The sequence below is a fragment of the Balaenoptera acutorostrata genome, chromosome 4, assembly GCF_949987535.1.
Source record: "Balaenoptera acutorostrata chromosome 4, mBalAcu1.1, whole genome shotgun sequence".
Lineage (NCBI taxonomy): Eukaryota > Metazoa > Chordata > Mammalia > Artiodactyla > Balaenopteridae > Balaenoptera > Balaenoptera acutorostrata.
The window spans coordinates 40,742,590-40,766,802 of NC_080067.1; the positions used below are offsets into that span (position 1 = coordinate 40,742,590).

The 24,213-nt window shown below is 37.1% G+C and overlaps 1 protein-coding gene across 1 annotated transcript in view; it reads left to right on the forward strand.

Moving 5' to 3' along the window:
- GMPS (guanine monophosphate synthase) overlaps positions 1-24,213 on the forward strand; it is a 91,088-nt gene that overhangs the window by 12,191 nt on the left and 54,684 nt on the right. The window contains exon 2 of the mRNA XM_057545440.1: positions 23,651-23,832. Coding sequence (XP_057401423.1) covers positions 23,651-23,832 — 182 coding nt within the window. The remainder of the gene's footprint in view (positions 1-23,650; positions 23,833-24,213) is intronic.

Consider the following 24,213-nt stretch of genomic DNA (forward strand, 5'->3'; position numbering starts at 1 on the left):
TTTTTCCTGCTTTTAACATTTCATGAAAAATTTCAGACAGGCAAGTTAAAAGAAATTTTAGTCAACATTTGTGTCCACCACCTAGATTCTACCATACTTTTCTCAAAAAAATTTATTTTTGTAAAAGCTTAATTCAGATATAATTCAAATACCATAAAATTCTGCCCCCCCCATTTAAAGGGCACAATTCAGTAGTTATTAGTATATTCACAGATTTGTGCAGCCATCACCACAGTCGATTTTTAAACATTCTCATTACCCCCAGAAGAAATCCGGTACCCTTTAGCAGTCAGTCCTCATTCCCCCCACCCCCCACCTCTCCCTCCCAACCTTAGGCAACTACTAATCTATTTTCTATAGATTTGCCTACTTTGGACATTTTATATGACTAGAATCTTACAATATGTGGTCTCTTGTGACTGGCTTCTTTTACTTAACATAATGATTTCAAAGTTCATACATCTGGTAGTATGTATAAGTACTTTATTTCTTTTTATTAGCAAATAGTATTCCATTGTATGGCTATAGCACCTTTTATTTATCTATTCATCAGTGGATGGGCATTGGGTTGTTTACATTGTTTGGCTATTATGGATAATGCTGCTATGAATATTCCTGCATAGGTTTTTATATAGAAATAACTTTTCATTTCTCATGGGTATATACCTAGAAGGGGAATTGCTGGGTCATGTAGTAATTTTATGTTTAACCTTTCGGTGAACTGTCAGACTGTTTTCCAAAGCGGCTGCAGTATTTGTTTTCCAAAGTGGCTGCAGTATTTTACATTTCTGACAGCAGTATATGAGGTTCCAATTTCTCCACATCCTTGTTAACACATGTCTTTTTGATTATAGCCATCCTAGTGAGTATGAAGTGGTATTTCATTGTGGTTTTGATTTGCATTTCCCTACTGAAGGATGATCATGAGCATCTTTTTGTGTGCTTATTGACCATGTATATTTTATTGGAAGAAATGTCTGTTCAGATCTTTTGCCCATTTTGAAGATGGGTTATTTGTCTTTTTATTGAGTTTTAAGAATTCTTTATTTTAGTGACAGGTCTCATCAGAAATATGATTTGCAGATATTTTCTGCCATTTTGTATGTTGTTTTTCACTTTCTTAATGATGTCTTCTGCCAAATAAAAGCTTTTAAAAAAATTTTTTTTTTAAATAGGCCTAGTTAATTTTGTTTATTTACTTATTTTATTTTATTTTTGGCTGCGTCAGGTCTTAAGTTATGGCATGCGGGCTTCTCTCTAGTTGTGGCGTGCGGGCTCAGTAGTTGTGGTGCATGGGCCTAGTTGCCCTGTGACATGTGGAATCTTAGTTCCCTGACCAGGGATCGAACAGGCGTCCCCTGCATTGGAAGGCGGATTCTTAACCACTGGACCACCAGGGAAGTCCCATAAAATCTTTTAGTTTTCATGAAGTGCTACTTATTTTTTAAAATTTTGTCACTGTGCTTTTGTTGTCATATCTAAGAAACATTCTTAATTCAAGATCCTGAAGAGTTTGTGCAATTGCCTATGCTTTTTAAAAGTTTTATAACTTTAATTTTTATATTTAGGTCTTTGATCTATTTTAGCTAATTTCTGTATATGCTATAAGGCAAGGTACCAACTTCATTTTTTAAATTTTTGGCTATCCACTTGTTGCAGTACTGTTTTTTGAAAAAACTATTATTTTACTTTTGAATGACCTTGGCACCCTCCTCAGAAATCAGTTGACCGTTTATTTTTGGACTCTCAGTTCTGTCCCATTATCTGTGTGTCTGTCCTTTTGCCAATATCACATTGTCTTCATTTTGTAGCTTTGAAATTGGGACATGTGAGTCTGCCAGCTTTGTTCTTCTTTTCTAAGCTCGTTTTGGCTATTCTGGGTCCCTTGACTTTCTATATGAATTTTAGGATAAGCTTATCAATTTCTGCAAAGGATTTTGATAGAGATCACGTTGAATCTGTGGATCAGTACGGGGATTAGTACTATCTTAACAGTATTAAGTTTTCTGACGCATACGTGGGATGTTTTCCCACTTATGTCTAAATCTTTCAGTAGTGTTACATAGCTTTTTAAGTATAGGTTTTGTACTTTTTTAGTTAAATTGTTTTATTCTTTTTGATGATATTGTAAATGGAATTTTATCTTAATTACATATTTGGATTGTTTATTACAAGTGTATACAGTTGGTTTTTGTGTATTTATTTTGTATCCTACTACCTTACCAAGCTTATTTATTCTAATAGTATATTAGTGGAACTCTCAGGATTTTCTTTATATAAGATCATGTCATCTGCAAATAGAGATAGTTTTACTTTTCCTTTCCACTCTAGATACTTTAAATTTCATTTTCTTGCTTAATTGCCCTGCCTAATACCTCATACTTTTGCATAGAAGTGGTGAGGGCAGAAATCTTTGTTCCTGATCTTAGTTGGGGGGAAAGCATTTTGTCTTTATCCATTAAGTGTAAAGTTAGCTGAGGGTTTTTCATATATGCTCTTTATCAGATTGAGGGCATTTCCTTCTGTTCTTTGTTTGTTGATTGTCTTTATTATGTTAAGATGTTGGATTTTTGACCAATGCTTTTTCTGCATATATTCTGATCATCATATGGTTTTTGTTCTTTATTGTGTGGATACGTTAGATTAATTGATTTTGAGATATTAAACCAAACTTGCATTCCTGGGATAAATCTCACTTGGCCATGGTGTATAATCCTTTTTTGTAAGTTGCTGGATTTGGTTTGTTAATTTTGTTGATTTTTACACCTACATTCATAAGAGATAATGGCTTGAGGACTTCCCTGGTGGTCCAGTGGTAAAGAATCTGCCTTGCAATGCAGGAGACACGGGTTCGATCCCTAGTCATGGAACTAAGATCCCACATGCTGCAGGGCAAATAAGCCTGTGCGCCGCAGCTACTGAGCTCGTGTGCCACAACTAGAGAAGAGAAGAACTGCATGCCCCAACTAGAGAGAAGCCTGTGCGCCGCCACGAAAGATCCTGCGTGCCACAACTAAGACCCGATGCAGCCAAAATATAGAAAGAAAGAGATAATGGCTTGGAGTTTTCTTGTGATGTCTTTGGTTTTGGTGTCAGGACAGTACTCTGGCCTCATAGAATGAGTTGGGATACCATTCACTTTTTTTTTTTTTTTTTTTTTGGCTGTGCCCAGCAGCACGTGAGATCTTAGTTCCCTGACCAGGGATTGAACCCATGACCCCTTCAGTGGTAGCAGGGAGTCCTAACCACTGGACCACCAGGGAATTCCCTACCATTTACTTTTTACTAAACTTGCTTTGTGTGATCAGTTTCTGGACTGAGACCCTAGTTTACATTTTAGTGGATCATTTTCATATTAATGCATTACTGTATTGAACTGTGAGATACGTTCCTCCCAAGTCCAGCATCTGATTGGGCAAAATAAGGCACAAGACTTAGAGCATCACACTGAAGAAGATAGCTCTTTTAGAGGTAATTGGTATACTTTGAGTGGATGTAGCTTGAGTTAGACTAAAAATTTTTAGGGATAAAAGTATAAACTTTTAATGGATGATTAATCCATCCACATAAGTGGATTTAACTTGATAGGTTTTTGGTTTTGAAACAGGAGTGTCTCTTAGGTTTGAGTGACTATTGGCCTTGTTATTGACACCATGGCAGAGCTTGACCATCCAGTGCCCCTGAAGGCTGAGGGTAACAGTTGCTTATTGTAACATTGTCTTTCAGTTTGTGGAGAGAAATGGTAGTTTAAAAAAGGTCACAAATAGGTGATTTATTTTGCTTGTTTTTGTAGAGGTAAAATGTACATGTAGTGAAGTGCACAGATCTTTAAGTGTACAATTTGAGTTTTGACAAATATATATCCCCACATAACCCCTACCCCAATCAAGATACAGAACATTTCCATCCCTCCCAAAGTTCCCTCATGCCCCTTGGAAGTCAGTTCCTCCACTCCTTCAGCAGCAGCCACTGTTCTGATTTCTGTATCTATGCATTAGTCTTGTTTCTTTTTGAATTTTATATCAGTGGAATCATACAATGATTCTGGCTTCTTTTACTCAATATAACGTTTTTGAGATTTATCAATGTTGTGTGTATCAGTAGTTTGTTCATTTTTATTATTATGTAGTATTCCACTGTATGGATATACCAGAATTTGTTTATCCATTCACATATTGATGGCCATTTGGATTGTTTCCAGTTTTTGTGGACTTGGGTGTTCATTTCTCTTGTATAAACACCTAGGAGTGAAATTGCTGGAACAGAAGATAGCCCCTGATAGGTTTTGGTATTCTCCACTTCCTACAGCTTGGAATATTTAGGCTGTAATAATAGGTACTTGATGCCTGGAAGAGATAAATCTTGATATAGTAAAACAAACTTTTAAAAAGTTGCATTATAATATTTTATCCTTAAGGATATTTTTTTTTTTTTTTTTTTATTTAAAGGATTTTCTTATTTATTTATTTATTTATTTATTTATTTATTTTTGGCTGTGTTGGGTCTTCGGTTCGTGCGAGGGCTTTCTCCAGTTGCGGCAAGCGGGGGCCACTCTTCATCGTGGTGCGGGGACCGCTCTTCATCGCGGTGCGCGGGCCTCTCTCTATCGCGGCCCCTCCCGTCGCGGGGCACAGGCTCCAGACGCGCAGGCTCAGCAATTGTGGCTCACGGGCCCAGCTGCTCCGTGGCATGTGGGATCTTCCCCGACCAGGGCTCGAACCCGTGTCCCCTGCATTAGCAGGCAGATTCTCAACCACTGCGCCACCAGGGAAGCCCTTAAGGATATTTTTAAAGTATCTTGCTCAGCTGTATTTTAATCAAAATAATATGTGGTTTGTGGACAAACAGGCTACTTTTAGACAGGTTTATAAAAACCAGTAGAAATGAATGACTACTTTATTTGGTAGTAGCAGTTTGAATTTTAAATTAAAAAATAATTTGACAATAAAGTTGATAAAAAATAAATAGAATTTGAAGCATTCTGGATTTAACAAGTTTGAATGTTTTAAAAATGCAACCTTGGATTTGGTGTAGTATTTTCATAGAAAAGCTATTTTCAGGTACTAGATAAGAAAATTTCTATTGGTTTGTCTGTGAGGCATATTATCCTGTCTAGTCTGGTACCTCTTGAGTTCACCAGCCCTAGCTCTCCAGAGGTTATTTAATAGTGCCTCTAAGTAGTTTCTCTTCCCTGATGTCTTTCCTTCATTAGTTACCCCCTTTAAAAAAAAGAGGTAAGTATGCAGTTATATTTTAATCTCTAAAGCCAAAGGTTCAGTATAATGTATATTTTGAAGTCAAGGTCGTAGAGAACTAAACGTAATGGTAGCCATTTTGTACAATTTCCCCTACATTCTTATATATTTCTGCTATTTATGGCCAGGGAAAGCAGAATCATAATTTGTTATTGATTCATAACCTGCCGTGGATGCTTTGGTGTTAGATGGTTTTTTAAAAATTTCGCTTTAGGTAGTATTAGAAACATTTTCAGAAAGACAAGTGATGCTTACTTCTTGCTTAGGAGTTTGTGGGTGAGCTCGGCTGAGCTTCACTACTCTCATCCTTTGCTTGGATCAGTAAGTAGGCTCTTGGTGTTTTCATGATGATGGCAGAAGCACAGGAGACAAGGAACATTAAAATGGCTTAAGCCTTGGCACACTATCACTTCTGCCCTCATTACATTGGCAAAAGCACGTCTCGTGGTTGAGCTCAGTGTCAAGAGTGATATATTCTGCCTATAATAGGACAAACTGCAAAGTGACATGACAAAAGGCATGGATATAGGGAATAGTGAAGAATTAGGGCCAATGTAGTCTGTTACATATGGAAAATTTAAAAACATGCACAAGTAGAGCAAAGAGTGTAATGTCTCTGTCACTCACCTCAGCAGTTATAAACATGTGGTCAGTTTTCCTTCACATACGTTTACTTAGTGCCTCATAGTAAGAATTACATATGTCTGTAAATCGTATCAGTGTTTTCTTAGGTCAGTCTCCCAAGGCAATAGAAATAAAAACAAAAGTAAACTAATGGGACCTAGTCAAACTTACAAGCTTTTGCACAGCTAAGGAAACCATACACAAAACGAAAAGACAACCTACAGGATGGGAGAAAATATTTGCAAATGATGCAACTGACAAGGGCTTAATTTCCAAAATATACAAACAGCTCACACAACTCAACAACAACAAAAAACAACCCAATCGAAAAATGGGCAGAAGACCTAAATAGACACTTCTCCAAAGAAGAAAGACAGATAGCCAACAGGCACATGAAAAGATGCTTAACATTGCTAATTATTAGAGAAATGCAAATCAAAACTATAGTTAGGTACCACCTCACACCGGTCAGAATGGGCATCATTAAAAAGTTTACAAATAACAAATGCTGGAGAGGGTGTGGAGAAATGGGAACCCTCCTGCACTGTTGGTGGGAATGTAAGTTGGTGCAGCTACTATGGAGGTTCATCATAAAACTAAAATAGAATTACAATGTGATCCAGCAATCCCACTCCTGGGCATATATCCAGACAAAACTCTAATTCGAAAAGATACATGTACCCCTATGTTCATAACAGCACTATTTACAGTAACCAAGACATGGAAGCACCCTAAATGTCCATCAACAGATGAATAGATAAAGAAGATGTGGTATATATACACAATGGAATATTACTTAACCATAAAAAAGAACAAAATAATGCCATTTGCAGCAACGTGGATGCAGCTAGAGATTGTCATACTAAGTGAAGTAAGTCAGAAAGAGAAAGACAAATACCACATGATAACAATTATATGTGGAATCTAAAATATGACACCAAAGAACCTATCTACGAAAAAGAAACAGACTCACAGACATAGAGAATGGACTTGTGGTTGCCAAGGGAGAAGGGGGTTGAGGGAGGGATGAGTGGGAGGTTGGGGTTAGCAGATGTAAGCTCTTACATGTAGAATGGATAAACAACAAGGTCCTACTGTATAGCTCAGGGAACTATATTCAATATCCTATGATAAACCATAATGGAAAAGAATATAAAAAAAGAATGTATATATATGTATAACTGAATCATTTTGCTGTACAGCAGAAATTAACAACATTGTAAATCAACTATACTTCAGTTACAAAAAAAGAGTTACATATGTCTTGTCTCTATTTTCGTAGGTTAAGATTGATCGGTTGATTCAGGGTGTTGCCATCTGATTCATCTGTTATCAAATTTCTCATCAGTCTTTAACCTAATGATTTTAATAGCCAATACCTAGTTCAGTGCTTCTCACAGATCTGCAATAAAGATCCAGTTTTTAAAAAAAAATTTCCAATCCTACCGTGACTGCTATTTTTACAAAATACAATAAACTTTTAGACAAAAGAAATTTAAAACTCTAAGACATAGAAAGTAAAAGCCCCAAATTTTTATTATAGATTCAAGGAAATAAAATTACTGTCAACTTGTTATATAAGTTTATGAATGCTTATATAAAATTTATGTACCTTTTGTTATTATGAACTGGCAACAGTTTGCATACCAGCACTGATCCTTTTGTGGGCCACAGTAGCCTTAAATACATTATTTTATGAGAGATTGCAAAATGGTGATATTCTAATTCTATTCTTTCTGGAACTGTTTATAAAGAACTTTCTTTCATTTACTGTGTGGTTACTTGTGGCAGAGTTGATACTAGAAAGGCAGAATGCATGCTTGATTCCTTCCCTAACTTTCACCAATTTTGTGTATAATTTTTTCAAGTTCTGTTAACTCATTATTTTCAACAAAGTGTAGTTCAGGCACATGTTACAGTAGAAAGGGCAAGATGTAGAAAGGAGTTTGGGTTTATGAAGTATAATAGTTGTATCTTGAAAAATGGACCATGTGCTAAATACCTGTGAAATGGTGACATTCTACGCTTAAACTTTAAAATTTTTCTTAGGAAAAAATGTATAGATCTAAGCTAAAATTACTTCTTAAAAGTATTTTAGGAAAAGTAATTAAAGGCAAAATTGAGTCTGTTCACAAACTCAGTATATTTAGGAAGAGAAAGCCCTTTGATTATCTTTCATCTCTGCATGAAAAGTATCATCTGAGGTTATCTTTAGTATACTGATAGTATGGGGAGATGAACTGAAGAGAGGCTGTTTAGGTATGTAAATCTATAATATTCTTTCTGTTTCTTTGTCTCTTTGCAAAGAACCTTTGGTTCTTGTTCATGTGAACAGGCAACACACACTTGAATCACCATCCAAAGAAGTATTTTTTGTTAAAGTAGTAGATCTCAAGTCACAATTGGAATGCAGTCAGTCAGGAAAACTAAAGGTCAATATAAAGAAAAAATCTGTGAGTGTAACTAAACAGATAAGAGTGAACATGGTTCAAAACTTTTCCTTCTAATATTTTAATGGTATGACAACAGTTGTTACTGAATGTTGTTTCTGTGTGTGTGTGTGTACATTGCCAACTTTTAGAAGTAGGATGATTTGGGCTAATTAATAGTGGGTTAGATTTATCTAGAGATAACCTTTTGTTCCTCCATTGGCTAATGCTCATCATCAAATGGGAAAAGTAGCTATAATAAAACTTTGAAGGATTGAAAAATCATAAGGTAAAGGATAGTGTACTTTGATTTTAGCCAACAGTGCCAAGTTTTCTTAATTATTTAATTTAAAACTGGCTACATAAATATAGTTTGTCAGCCAAATAACATTGCTATAACTTTCTGGAAAGACTCTTTTAGGGTCATTGAAATCCAAGGGGAAAATATATAATTGATTTCAAAAGGTTTAAAACTTGGAATTAGAAATTGTGACACTGGAATAAATTTTTATTTCCCCTGAAGTTGGAAAATAAAGGTAATAAACAGTTGTGTGTTTATTTTCTTACCCAGTGATCATATGTATCAATTAAACCCATTAGAACTATATTTAGCATTAGAACTATATTTAATTTACCTGAGAAGTTGAAATTCCTCAACCATTTCCACGGTTTTAGAGTTTGTGTGCATGGGGTCTGGCTGTCTTTAAGTGGGTGCTAGTAGTAGTATCTGAATCCAAGCTAAACCACTTTTTAATTCATTGATTTAGATAGTACATTCAGACTGTTCATTATGCTCAGCAATAATGCCCACTTGAACTTGAAAGGAACTGTTGGCACCCTTATACATAAGGGGAGAAGAAGATTTGGAATGACTTTGAAGAATCAAGAGACATATTTGTTTATTCAAAAGAAGATGAAGTTGTAATCAGAACTACTACAAATTGGTTCAGTAAAGGAGAAAAAGTAATTAAATTAGAAGCAATATGGAATTCATAGTAGCATGATCCCACATAACATGTAGAAACAAAGCAGGAACATTGAATAACTACTAGCTTGAAATCTCATTAGGGAAAAGTGTTTCCTCAACATATGAACTCATTAACAAACCAGGAGCAGTAAAAGGCTAAGACAATGCTCTATGTCACTAGGGACTTGTATTTCCCAAACCTGTTGAACACTGAAAACTTAAAAAAAAAGTAATTTATTGAAGATATTTACTGAAGAGGTCTATAGGTTGCATACTTAGATTAAACAAGATAGAGAAAAATGAATGCAGACGAATTGAGTGATCAGAATTTTTGCTTATAATGCTTAGTATCTACAAATGTATTGAAATTATAAGACAAATGGAACAAAACTTAGTGATCATAATTTAGGCAACATGAAATAGTCGATGATAAGTAAGCGCTGCTTAACCAGATGTATGACATCATTTCCTAAAGGCATTTTATACATTTATTATGTAAAATGAACAACTGTATGTCACCTGTATTCAATAATTGCACCTAGAATTTTTTATATATATTTCAGAGACTTAGACTTTTTTAGAAGACTTACGTACTACTTAGGTATAGATAAAACATGTCTATATATCTACTTATATGAAATAAATTAGTTTCAGTATTTCTAAACTTTCTTCATGTTTAGCCTGACTCTTCTGAATTATTTTTTGACTTGAGTTGTCCAGGTCCTGTTTTTCCACAGATCTCTTATTCCATCAAGAATTTTGATGATTCATTATTCCTTGTGAGTACTCAGTTACTTCTGGGATTTTCTTCCAGGCCACTGAGAACTCATTCTGGAATTTTTGACGCTAGCACTTCTTTGTTCTTACCAGAAGATGTCAGTGGAAGTTTTTCAGGTAATAACCAGAACTCAGTCAGTCCTTCTTCAAATGGTTTTTATTTTTATTTTTTTAAATAAATTTATTTATTTATTTTTGGCTGCATTGGGTCTTTGTTGCTGCACGCGGGCTTTCTCTAGTTGCAGTGAGTGGGGGCTACTCTTCGTTGCGGTGTGCGAGCTTCTCACTCCGGTGGCTTCTCGTTGTGGAGCACCTAGGCCCGCCTAGGTGCACGGGCTTCAGTAGTTGCAGCACACAGGCTCAGTAGTTGTGGCTCAAGGGCTCAGTTGTTCCACGGCATGTGGGATCTTCCTGGACCAGGGATCGAACCTGTGTCCCCTGCATTGGCAGGTGGATTCTTAACCACTGCGCCACCAGGGAAGCCCGGTTTTTAAATGTTTTGCTGACTGAAGTGTTAGGGGGTTGCACTTGTCCAGGCATACCACTAGGAATAAGGAGCCACTACACTTTCCAGGGATCTTACTCATTCTTACTGTTCACAGAATGCATAGAGAAATGGTGTACTTGGTGAGTTACGTAAAGCTCCAGCATGTCTATTCTAGATGACTTTCAGCCATGCTCACCTGTATTTCTTTCCCTGAACTCTTGGGGCATCTTTCTGCTCTAAGGGAGATTTCCTGAGAGATTCCGGGAATCACTTTCCCTTAAAGGATTTTATGTCAAATTGTACATAACTATGACCATGGCAATGACAGCTTTGTCATTGGGCTAATGGAAAATTTAAGATATAGCATGATTTCAGAGATGTTTTATTTCTTTCAGTTGACATGTTTGAGATTGATTCAGAGAGGACAGCATACTACTCTGTGGGACTGTGGAGAGTTTAAAAGAGCAGTTTAGGCTGAAGAGTAGGCCAAGGCCTCATAGGACTTGGAAAGTATTTTGGACTTTATTGAACTTTATTCTAAGGGAAAGTCACTATAGGGTTTTAAGCAGGGGGAGGACTTGAATCAGATTTTTTTTTTTCTTTCAAGCACACAGTCATGTTAACCAAGTGATCAAAGTCAGTATTACCAATAGTGGAACAAAGTGACATTGTGTCCTTGCCATTGTATGAGATCAGGAGAAGGCAGTGTAAAATCATCACTAATGTAAAGTTGTTGCCCAAAAAAAATGTTTATCTAGAGTCTAATCATGAGACAGGAAACCCATCCTGGTGGTGGGTCATTCTACAAAAAGCTTACTCTGAACTTTTAAAAATGTCAGTGTCATGAAAGACCATAAAAATGTGAAGAGGTGAATAGTTCTAGATTAATGTGTGTGCAAAATGTGTGTGGTCTTTGATAGGGTTCTGAAATTAAAGGAAAAAAAAGCCATAAAGGTATTTGTGACATTTGGGAAAATTTGTTTATAGATACTATCAGTGTTAAATTTCTTGGGTGTGAAAATGGTATTGTAGTTATGCAGGGGAATGTTCCAGTTTGTAGGAGGTCCATGATGAAAAGATTTTTGGGGAGTGAAAAATCTACAATTTACTTTCCAGTTGTTCAGGGGAAAAAGTATATATATATAGGTAGAAATAAACCCAATGTGGCAAAATGTTACTAATTGTTAAATTTAGTTGGAAGATGCTGTTCATTGTACCATACTTTAAACTTTTTGTAGGTTCAAAATTTTTCAAAATAAAAGGAGGGTATAACAAGCATATGGTAAGGTCAAGAGCTATAGTCTCTTTGTTTTAACCCTTTAGTTGTAGGCTCAAACTTCGTTCAGCATTGTATGTGAGGTGATGGGCTCTTATGAAAAACCTTTGGTGAGGTTGATTCATCTAAAGTACCTGAGATGTTGGATAATTTTGTGAAGAAACTGTACTGTTTTTTTAGTTATAGGTGTGGTGAGATTAGATAGATAAACGTGGTCAAACTTCCAGTAGCCTTTTGATAATGAAAGGATTATTCTGAGTAGTTGAGAATCTCAGATCACCAAAATGGGTGTGGGTGGGTATTTTTAAAATCTTTCTTAACCCTAAAACTTTTAATTTTATTTCAACAATTGAAGGCTCCTAATTTGAAAGGGCTTTTAAAGGCAACTACCTGAATAAGTTTAGTATTGATGAAATTCAATTTAAAAAATCATTTATATAGTATAATAGTTCTTTTCTTAGAGACATCAACAGAACATTATTTCACTCATGTAAGGAAACTTTTTAGAGTAATAAAGCTTACCCCTTTTAAGTACCAAAATATTAAAAAGTAAAATAACTTTGAAGGTAGTCTTCCAGAAATATAATGCATATTTACCCACTTTTCTTCTGCAGTGCTAATTATTTTGGGGTTTGAAAAGACTTACATTTTAGTCCTATCCCCAGGCAACTGACATTTTCTTCATCTGTAAAACAAATACATTATGAATAAGAAAATATGTAAGACACCTGAAATAATAGGTACAGACTCTTAGTTCCCTTCTTTCGCTTTATTTAAAAAATCTTTATTGTAAAATAAGACACATGTAAAGAAAACTACACGCAACAAATGTGTAGTTGAGTTATGTTTTGTTTATTTATTTATTTATTTTTAAAAATTTATTTATTTAATTTATTTATTTTTGGCTGTGTTGGATCTTCGTTTCTGTGCAAGGGCTTTCTCCAGTTGCGGCAAGCGGGGGCCACTCTTCATCGCGGTGCGCGGGCCTCTCACTGTCGCGGCCTCTCTTGTTGCCGAGCACAGGCTCCAGACGCACAGGCTCAGTAGTTGTGGCTCACGGGCCCAGTCGCTCCGCGGCATGTGGGATCCTCCCAGACCAGGGCTCGAACCCATGTCCCCTGCATTGGCAGGCGCACTCTCAACCACTGCACCACCAGGGAAGCCCGAGTTATAAGTTTTTATCCAATATATTCAAAGGTTTTTTTTCTTTAAAACCAAATAATATTGTTGAGAGTATGTCTTGGGATTGGTCTTTCTGGATTTATAGTCTAATTTTGATTCATATTCTTTCATGCCTTGCATAATTTTAATACCTTTTAGCTTATTTAGAAATAGCACATTCCAGTTTTCATCTGTTGTTTGAGTTTGTCTTTCTGTTTTGCTCTCTTTAGAGATATTATTCTATTCCTTATTTCCTTTTTCACTTTTAGTAACTTTGTATGGAATTTAACTTCTATGCTTACTGATTCTCTTCCATGCAAACTTAATTTCTTGCATTTTACTTTTTTTTAATTTTTATTTTATATTGGAGTATAGTTGATTAACAGTGTTCTGTTAGTATCAGGTGTATTTCTTGCTTTTTTTTTTTTTTTCTCTTGGCTGCCCACATGGATCTTAGTTTTGGGACCAGGGATGGAACCCGTGCCCCCTGCAGTGGAAGCGTGGAGTCCTAACCGTTGGACCACCAGGAAATTCCTAGTATTTCTTGCATTTTTAGAATACCTTCTAAATTTTCAGATACTTTCTACGAATTGATAGAGCTCCCTTTTCTGTTAAAATCATGGCAGTTTGTTTTCTGAGCATTCCTGGCACTGATTCCTCCCCACACTTCAGTCTGGCCCTTCTGTTTTCCTTATCTTTTTTTTTTTTAATTTTTGAAATTTATTTTATTTATTTTTTTATACAGCAGGTTCTTATTAGTCATCCATTTTATACACATCAGTGTACACATGTCAATCCCAATCGCCCAATTCATCACACCACCACCCCAACCCCCCCCATGGCTTTCCCCCCTTGGTGTCCATACATTTGTTCTCTACATCTGTGTCTCAATTTCTGCCCTGCAAACTGGTTCATCTGTACCATTTTCCTAGGTTCCACATATATGCGTTAATATACGATGTTTTTCTCTTTCTGACTTACTTCACTCTGTATGACAGTCTCTAGATCCATCCACGTCTCAGCAAATGACCCAGTTTTGTTCCTTTTAATGTCTGAGTAATATTCCATTGTATATATATACCACATCTCCTTTATCCATTCGTCTGTCGATGGGCATTTAGGTTGCTTCCATGACCTGGCTATTGTAAATAGTGCTGCAATGAACATTGGGGTGCATGTGTCTTTTTGAATTATGGTTTTCTCTGGGTATATGCCCAGTAGTGGGATTGCTGGATCATATGGTAATTCTATTTTTAGTTGAGTTGAATCTGTAGATTGCTTTGGGTAGTATAGTCATTTTCACAATATTGATTCTTCCAATCCAAGAACATGGTATATCTCTCCATCTGTTGATATCATCTTTAATTTCTTTCATCAGTTTCTTATAGTTTTCTGCATACAGATCTTTTGTTCTCCCTAGGTAGGTTTATTCCTAGGTATTTTATTATTATTATTATTATTTTTTTTTTTTAATTTTATTATTTTTGTTGTAGTGGTAAATGGGAGTATTTCCTTAATTTCTCTTTCAGATTTTTCATCTTTAGTGTATAGAAATGCAAGAGATTTCTGTGCATTAATTTTGTATCCTGCAACTTTACCAAATTCATTGATAAGCTCTAGTCGTTTTTCTGGTGACATCTTTAGGATTCTCTATGTACAGTATCATGTCATCTGCAAACAGTGACAGTTTTACTTCTTCTTTTCCAATTTGTATTCCTTTTATTTCTTTTTCTTCTCTGATTGCCAAGGCTAGGACTTCCAAAAACTATGTTGAATAATAGCGGTGAGATTGGACATCCGTATCTTGTTCCTGATCTTAGAGGAAATGCTTTCAGTTTTTCACCATTGAGAATGATGTTTGCTGTGGGTTTGTCGTATATGGCCTTTATTATGTTGAGGTAGGTTCCCTCTATGCCCACTTTCTGGAGAGTTTTTATAATAAATGGGTGTTGAATTTTGTCAGAAGCTTTTTCTGCATCTATTGAGATAATCATATGGTTTTTATTCTTCAGTTCGTTAATATGGTATATCACATTGATTGTTTTGCGTATATTGAAGAATCCTTGCATCCCTGGGATAAATCCCACTTGATCACGGTGTATGATCCTTTTGATGTGTTGTTGGATTCTGTCTGCTAGGATTTTGTTGAGGATTTTTGCATGTATATTCATCAGTGATATTGGTCTGTAATTTTCTTTTTTTCTAGTATCTTTGTCTCATTTTGCTATCAGGGTGGTGGTGGCCTCATAGAATGAGTTTGGGAGTGTTCCTTCCTCTGCAATTTTTTGGAAGAGTTTGAGGAGGATGGGTGTTAGCTCTTCTCTAAATGTTTGATAGAATTCACCTGTGAAGCCATCTGGTCCTGGACTTTCCTTTGTTGGAAGATTTTTAATCACAGTTTCAATTTCATTACTTGTTATTGGTCTGTTCATATTTTCTATTTCTTCCTGGTTCAGTCTTGGAAGGTTATACCTTTCTAAGAATTTGTCCATTTCTCCCAGGTTGTCCATTTTATTGGCATAGAGTTGCTTGTAGTAGTCTCTTAGGATGCTTTGTATTTCTGTGGTGTCTGTTGTAGCTTCTCCTTTTTCATTTCTAATTTTATTGATTTGAGTCCTCTCTCTCTTTTTCTTGATGAGTCTGGCTAATGGTTTATCAATTTCGTTTATCTTCTCAAAGAACCAGCTTTTAGTTTTATTGATCTTTGCTATTGTTTTCTTTGTTTCTATTTCATTTATTTCCTCTCTGATCTTTATGATTTCTTTCCTTCTGCTAACTTTGGGTTTTGTTTGCTCTTCTTTCTCTAATTCCTTTAGGTGTAAGGTTAGATTGTTTATTTGAGATTTTTCTTGTTTCCTGAGATAGGATTGTATTGCTATAAACTTCCCTCTTAGAACTGCTTTCGCTGCATCCCATAGGTTTTGGATTGTCGTGTTTTTGTTGGCATTTGTCTCTAGGTATTTTTTGATTTCCTCTTTGATTTCTTCAGTGATCTCTTGGTTATTTGGTAAAGTAGTGTTTAGCCTCCACGTGTTTGTGTTTTTTACGTTTTTTCCCCTGTAATTCATTTCTAATCTCATAGCGTTGTGGTCAGAAAAGATGCTTGATATGATTTCAATTTTCTTAAATTTACTGAGGCTTGATTTGTGACCCAAGATGTGATCTATCCTGGAGAATGTTCCGTGCGCACTTGAGAAGAAAGTGTAATCTGCTGTTTTTGGATGGAATGTCTTATAAATATCAATTAAATCTATCTGGTTTATTGTGTCATTTAAAGCTTGTGTTTCCTTATTAATTTTCTGTTGGATGATCTGTCCATTGGTATAAGTGAGGTGTTAAAGTGCCCCACTATTATTGTGTTACTGTCGATTTCCTCTTTTACAGCTGTTAGCAGTTGCCTTATGTATTGAGGTCCTCCTATGTTGGGTGCATATATATTTATAATTGTTATATCTTCTTCTTGGATTGATCCCTTGATCATTATGTAGTGTCCTTCCTTGTCTCTTGTAACATTCTTTATTTTAAAGTCTATTTTATCTGATAGGAATATTGCTACTCCAGCTTTCTTTTGATTTCCTTTTGCATGGAATATCTTTTTCCATCCCCTCACCTTCAGTCTGTATGTGTCCCTAGGTCTGAAGTGGGTCTCTTGTAGACAGCATATATATGGGTTTTGGGTTTTTTTGTGCCCATTTGCTGCTGTAATTGATGGTTATCAACTTTTTTTTTTTTAATGTTAAGATGTTGTGATCATTATTTATTTACTTATTTATTTTAATGATGATGAAAGCTTGATGGTATTCACATTGCTTAATTTGTGTCATGCTTTATTTATTTATTTATTTATTTATTTATGGCTGTGTTGGGTCTTCGTTTCTGTGCGAGGGCTTTCTCTAGTTGCGGCAAGCGGGGGCCACTCTTCATCACGGTGTGCGGGCCTCTCACTATCGCGGCCTCTCTTGCTGCGGAGCACAGGCTCCAGACGCGCAGGCTCAGTAATTGTGGCTCACAGGCCCAGCCGCTCCGCGGCATGTGGGATCTTCCCGGACCAGGGCTCGAACCCGTGTCCCCTGCATTGGCAGGCAGACTCTCAACCACTGCACCACCAGGGAAGCCCGGGGTCTTGTTTTTGTATCCATTCAGCAAGCCTGTGTCTTTTGGTTGGAGCATTTAATGCATTCACGTTTAAGGTAATTATCGATATGTTATGTTCCTATGACCATTTTCTTAATTGTTTTGGGTTTGTTTTTGTAGGTCCTTTTCTTCTCTTGTGTTTCCCACTTAGAGAAGTTCCTTTAGCATTTGTTGTAGAGCTGGTTTGGTGGTGCTGAATTCTCTTAGCTTTTGCTTGTCTGTAAAGCTTTTGATTTCTCCATCGAATCTGAATGAGATCCCTCCCGGGTAGAGTAATTTTGGTTGTAGGTTCTTCCCTTTCATCACTTTAAGTATACCATGCCACTCCCTTCTGCCTTGTAGAGTTTCTGCTGAGAAATTAGCTGTTAACCTTATGGGAGTTCCCTTGTATGTTATTTGTCGTTTTTCCTTTGCTGATTTCAATAATTTTTCTTTGTGTTTATTTTTTGCCAATTTGATTACTATGTGTCTCGGCGTTTTTCTCTTTGGGTTTATCCTGTATGGGACTCTCTGCGCTTCCTGGACTTGGGTGGCTATTTCCTTTCCCATGTTAGGGAAGTTTTCGACTATAATCTCTTCAAATGTTTTCTCGGGTCCTTGCTCTCTCTCTTCTCCTTCTGGGACCCCTATAATGCGAATGTTGTTGCATTTAATGTTGTCCCAGAGGTCTCTTAGCCTGTCTTCATTTCTTTTCATTCTTTTTTCTTTATTCTGTTCTGCAGCAGTGAATTCCACCATTCTGTCTTCCAGGCCACTTATCCGTTCTTCTGCCTCAGTTATTCTATTGAGCCCTTCTAGTGTAGTTTTCATTTCACTTATTGTATTGTTCTTCTCTGTTTGTTTGTTCTTTAATTCTTCTAGGTCTTTGTTAAACATTTCTTGCATCCTCTCAATCTTTGTCTCCATTCTTTTTCTGAGGTCTTGGATCATCTTCACTATCATTATTCTGAATTCTTTTTCTGGAAAGTTGCCTATCTCCACTTCATTTAGTTGTTTTTCTGGGGTTTTATCTTGTTCCTTCATCTGGTACATAGCTCTCTGCCTTTTCATCTTGTCTGTCTTTCTGTGAATATGGTTTTTGTTCCACAGGCTGCAGGATTGTCATTTTTCTTGGTTCTGCTGTCTGCCCTCCGGTGGATGAGGCTATATAAGAGGCTTTTGCGATGGGAGGGACTGGTGGTGGGTAGAGCTGAGGTTTGCTCTGGTGGGCAGAGCTCAGTAAAACTTTAATCCGTTTGACTGCTGATGGGTAGGGCTGGGTTCCCTCCCTGTTGGTTGTTTGGCCTGAGGCAACCCAACACTGGAGCCTACCTCGGCTCTTTGGTGGGGCTAATGGTAGACTCTGGGAGGGCTCATGCCAAGGAGTACTTTCCAGAACTTCTGCTGCCAGTGTCCTTGTCCCCATGGTGAGCCACAGCCACTCCCCGCCTCTGCAGGAGACCCTCCAACACTAGAAGGTAGGTCTGGTTCAGTCTCCCCTGGGGTCACTGCTCCTTCCTCTGGGTCCCAATCCACACACTACTTTGTGTGTGCCCTCCAAGAGTGGAGTCTCTGTTTCCCTAGTCCTGTCAAAGTCCTGCAGTCAAATCCCAGTAGCCTTCAAAGTCTGATTCTCTAGGAATTCCTCCTCCCATTGCCAGACCCCCCAGGTTGGGAAGACTGACGTGGGGCTCAGAACCATCACTCCAGTGGGTGGACTTCTGTGCTCTAAGTGTTCTGCAGTCTGTGAGTCACCCACGCAGCAGTTATGAGATCTGATTTTGCTGTGATTGCGCCCCTCCTACTGTCTCATTGTGGCTTCTCCTTTGTCTTTGGATGTGGGGTATCTTTTTTGGTGAGTTCCAGTGTCTTCCTGTCGATGATTGTCCAGCAGCTAGTTGTGATTCTGGTGTTCTCACAAGAGGGAGTGAGCGCACGTCCTTCTACTCCGCCATCTTGGTTCAGGCTTATCCTATTAATTTTGATTCTGATCGCAGCAGTTGCTCCTTATTGTGAGCCCTGACCCAGAAGGGAGTCCTGGCCTGTCAGTTTCAAAGTTTCAGGGGAATTAAACCCATTCCACCCTTTAGGCTTTACCTTAGGTTCTCTTGCTGCCTCTGCTCCATTGGAGTGGCCACACCTCCTCCCAATGCGCTGCTGCTCTTCAATTGGCCCCTGTGCCTTTTAGCTACCCCCTGTTGGCCATTGTGGAATTCTCCGGTTTTCTTTAATGAGTCCTGGTTGCTTCCGACACAGATGTTGTAACACCAGGGATTGTGGCTCTGGTAGTTCATTCCCACCAGCTTGTATTTTGGGTTTCTTGGAGGAATAACTTGTCATTTAGTTATATGATATATGTCTTGGGTTCTGGTTTTGCTATCCAGTGGTCAGTGATATGAGGAGATTCAGGAAGATCCAAAAATGATGCCATTTCCATCTTTATAGAATCTGCAAGATTCTTTTGCCTTATTCTTAAATAGGGTGCTGAATATGGTTTAGTTTTTACTTAACATTCTTGCTATCATAAAAGATATGAACATTACTTACTTTATTATGATGACTTCAGATCACCTGAGAGGGGTAGCCTTCGTCTTTAGTTTTAAATCAATTTTATAAATAGATATAGTAGGTTTTTTTGTCTTGTGATGTTGAATTTCATTTATCTCGACTACTGATGTGACTAATGAGCTATTTTTCTCTTTAAGGTGCTCTTTCTAATCCCTTGAAGGTTTGGAAGCCTAATGATCAAACTTTATAACTCTGTGTGAAGTAAGAGTAAATAGATTCAAGGTTTTCAGGGAAAGAAACTTTTGCTTTTATTACTGGTGACCTTTTTGCTTTTCCCTGAGTTGTTGAAGCTTTTTGCTTGATAGTCAAGTTGATAGCTGAGGTAGAAAGAAGTGAGGCAAGGATTCAGTGTTTCCTCAGTGATCTCTGATGTCATTTGATTGAACAGTTTTGTTTTTTTTTAAAAATTTTTATTTATTATTTATTTATTATGTTTTTATTTTTGGCTGTGTTGGGTCTTCGTTTCTGTGTGAGGGCTTTCTCCAGTTGCGGCGAGTGGGGGCCACTCTTCATCGCGGTGCGCGGGCCTGTCACTATCGCGGCCTCTCTTGTTGCGGAGCAGAGGCTCCAGACGCTCAGGCTCAGTAGTTGTGGCTCACGGGCCCAGTTGCTCCGCGGCATGTGGGATCTTCCCAGACCAGGGCTTGAACCCGTGTCCCCTGCATTGGCAGGCAGATTCTCAACCACTGCGCCACCAGGGAAGCCCGATTGAACAGTTTTAAAACGTGCTAAGAAAACAGTATAAAATTTTCTTTTAAAACTAATTCATTTAAGAAAAAAATGGTTGGGCTTCCCTGGTGGCACAGTGGTTGGGGGTCTGCCTGCCAATGCAGGGGACGCGGGTTCGGGCCCTGTCTGGGAGGATCCCACATGCTGCGGAGCAACTCGGCCCGTGAGCCACAATTACTGAGCCTGCGCGTCTGGAGCCTGTGCTCGGCAGCGAGAGGCCACGATAGTGAGAGGCCCGTGCACCGCGATGAAGAGTGGCCCCCGCTCGCCGCAACTAGAGAAAGCCCTCGCACAGAAACGAAGACCCAACAAAGCCATACATACATACATACATACATACATCAGAAGAATGTAAGCAGACAAGAATAGCATTAAAAAAATAAAAAAAGAAAAAAAAGAAAAAAGAAAAAAATGGTTGATTTAAGGAAATAGTCCTCACTGTGTGATAGTAAAATGATCATAAAAATGGACTTGCAAGCTGAAACCATGCAAAGCAATCATATAATCAGTAGGAAAATTATGATGGTTTTGTGACGTTTTAAAAATTTTTGTTGAAATATTAATTCTTACTGTTAATTTTAAAGAATAGGGAAGTAGTGAAACTACTATTTAGTATAACTTAAAACTTTAGAAACATTGAGAATTGTGTTTTATTTCTTTTTAAACTACTCTTTATAAGTTTTTTACATAGTACTTCCCTTCACATCTTTTCTGTGCTCTGATGGCTTTAAACATTTTATCCTTTGCACTTTGAATATCATGAAATATCTCCAAGAGTTTCTTTAATTTGAAGTATTTTCTCAGAGTTACTTCCTCTGGGACATTGTTATCTGTTTTATCACAACCACTCATTGATGTTGATAAGTTGCCTTCACTAAGTTCCTCTGACTGCACATCTAGAGGGGCTTATACTGCACCAGTGTCAGCCTTGCCACGGCCAGCTGTTTCTTCTATAATTCTATTTACATTGGATTCGAAATTCACTTCTAGCATATCACTTTTAATTTCTTTGCTGCATTTTCATCTTTGTTGATTATCCATATGTGTAAAATGGCATGTGGATTTATCATTGGCCAACAAGAAGACAGCACAATTGCACTCTCGGCTGTTTGTTGTTGCAGTGACTAATCACCAGTAGACTTTTAGAGAAGGGACATGATTGGCTACTGATTATGATGTTCATCTTATTTATGTGATGATTTGTGGACTGAGGAGCAAAGTTTGTACTTTATGTAATTATTATATGTTAATGTATGTTAAATGAAATTGGAGCCATGATATTGGGGACTGTTTGTAGTTAACTAAACCCTGGTATAAAGCATGGCATGAAATTCTTGCGTATCAGAATCATGCAAAATGAGAACTCTGCCTGTAATATGAGAAAACAGGTTGTACTTGGATTTGGTGAAAATTGTGAAGGTGATAATGGACCTAAATCTGAGACATTTGCACAATAACATAGTGGTCTTTAAAAAGTACCCTATTCTTTACAAAAAATAAATTAAAAAATTTTTAGATAAATTCCTTAAAGGGAAATGTGTGTGTATATACGTATACTAAGACTAAGGGTAAAGGTGTGAAAGGAGAAAGTTTTAGCATTTCTTGCATTAATATATTCTATAAACGTGTTTTCTGTGATCTGATTATTCTACATTGCTTGATATTCTTATGATTAAAACCTTCATTTTGTGATCTGAGGAATTCCTTCTGGCCTATGGTTGGGTTCCTCTCACATATCCTCCTCTGTAGATGCTTATGATTGTTGCTTTTTTCATTACTGCAGTGAAGAAGTGTTAGTGGTGTTGTGAAGCCTGCATTTGTTTTTATTTATTTTTTAAAAAAATATTTATGTATTTATTTATTTGGCTACGCCGGGTTTTAGTTGTGGCACGTGGGATTTTTGTTGTGGTGTGAGGAATCTTTAGTTGCAGCCTGCGGGATCTTTTGGTTGTGGCATGCAGGCTCTTAGTTGTGGCAGGCGGTATCTAGTTCCCTGACCAGGGGTGGAACCTGGGCCCCCTGCATTAGGAGCGTGGAGTCTTAACCTCTGGACCACCAGGGAAGTCACAGTCTGCATGTATTTATTCACTTAAATGGAGAGGGAAGAGGGATGAAAGTGTTACACAGATGCCTAAGGGGCTGGCTTAAGTTTTTTTTTAGTGTGCAAATTTTACAACTGGAGGGGGAAAAACTACAAAAATATATCTATTGTAAATATTTGAACATATTGAAGAGCATAAAGAAAAATTTTAAATCACCTACTATAGTTCCATTAGTACTCAGATACTGCCTCTGTTAATATTTTGGTGTATATCTGTCTATACATTCTTTTTCATACATGTACATACACTTGCACTTTTACACAAAATGTTTTAAAATGGGATCATATTGTATATGCTTCCTCCAAGTGGATTTACAGGGTACATACACATTTTAAAGCTTTTCCTTATGTAAAATATACAAAAACAGAATTGAGACTAAAGTGAACACAATATATGTATCACCCAGCTTCAGCGGTTTCAGTACCTATAGTCAATCTTGTTTCATCCATACCCACCTACCCTTGCATTATTTTGAAGCCAGTTCCAGGTAAATATTTTAGCACACTCCAGATAAATATTTCAGCACATATGGTTAAAATTTTATGTTTTGCCAAATTGCTCTCCAGAAAAGTGTTTTCAATGTAGACTTGTCAGAGATAAGATTAAAAAACATTTTAAAACTTTTAGTGTTATGAGTCAGATACATATATATTTTTTCCTCAGGTAATACAAAAAATCCTAATAAAGTGAATTTGGGTATGTTTATATACTCTGGCAGGAAACTTTCAGTTCCTCATCAGTATGTCCCTCATAGGAATGCTGTGACAATTAGATAGGGTGATCATATTGCCCAAACTGGGATGCTTTTGAGATTCAAAGGAGGCACTATTAATAATAATGCCAGTATAACAGGCATGGCATAAACCAGTACTGTATTTTGGCACAGCTGGACTGTATGCTTACCCTAGTATTGGATAATGTGCATAAGATGCATTAAACATAAAGTGGCTATATCATGTAGTCAGTAGATGGTAACTTTTATTTATGCCTGTGTATGGATATCTATAAAAATCTTTTCTTAAAGAAAAGAAGTGTTTTGAATTGGCAACTCAAATTCCTAAGTTAACAGTTTCTGTGTGTTTTTGGAGCTGACAGTGACCACAGTTTTTAAAAGTAGCTCTAATTTTCATAATTAAGAAGACATTTGTGTTAATATTTGCAGCTGGAGAATGCCGGAGGAGACCTTAAGGATGGCCACCACCACTATGAAGGAGCTGTTGTCATTCTGGATGCGGGTGCTCAGTATGGGAAAGTCATAGACCGGAGAGTGAGGGAACTGTTTGTGCAGTCTGAAATCTTCCCCTTGGAAACACCAGCATTTGCCATAAAAGAGCAAGGATTCCGGTAGACTTTTAACTTACGTTTTTCTGAGGAGGCTGGGCTTAGATTGTAGGATATTTTATTATTAATTTGTTTGGGCACTGAATTACTTAATGAAAATAAGACATGGAATGGTTTTACAAGAAATTTCCCATGGCTCTGGGAATTAAAAGGAATTTAAATTAAAGGAAAAGATTACATTAATTTTATTTGCATAGTTTTAAGAATTTATCATTTGAACATCTTATGTTTCATAGGATTTCTGGATCAGACTTAGATTTGGCTATTATGGTCATTCATTCATTCATTCATCCCAGAGCATTTGATCAAAGGAATATATATGTATAATGGCTAGAATACCTAAATTAGAGAGTTCTGTGTACAATGAGTCTCTTTTGCTTCCTA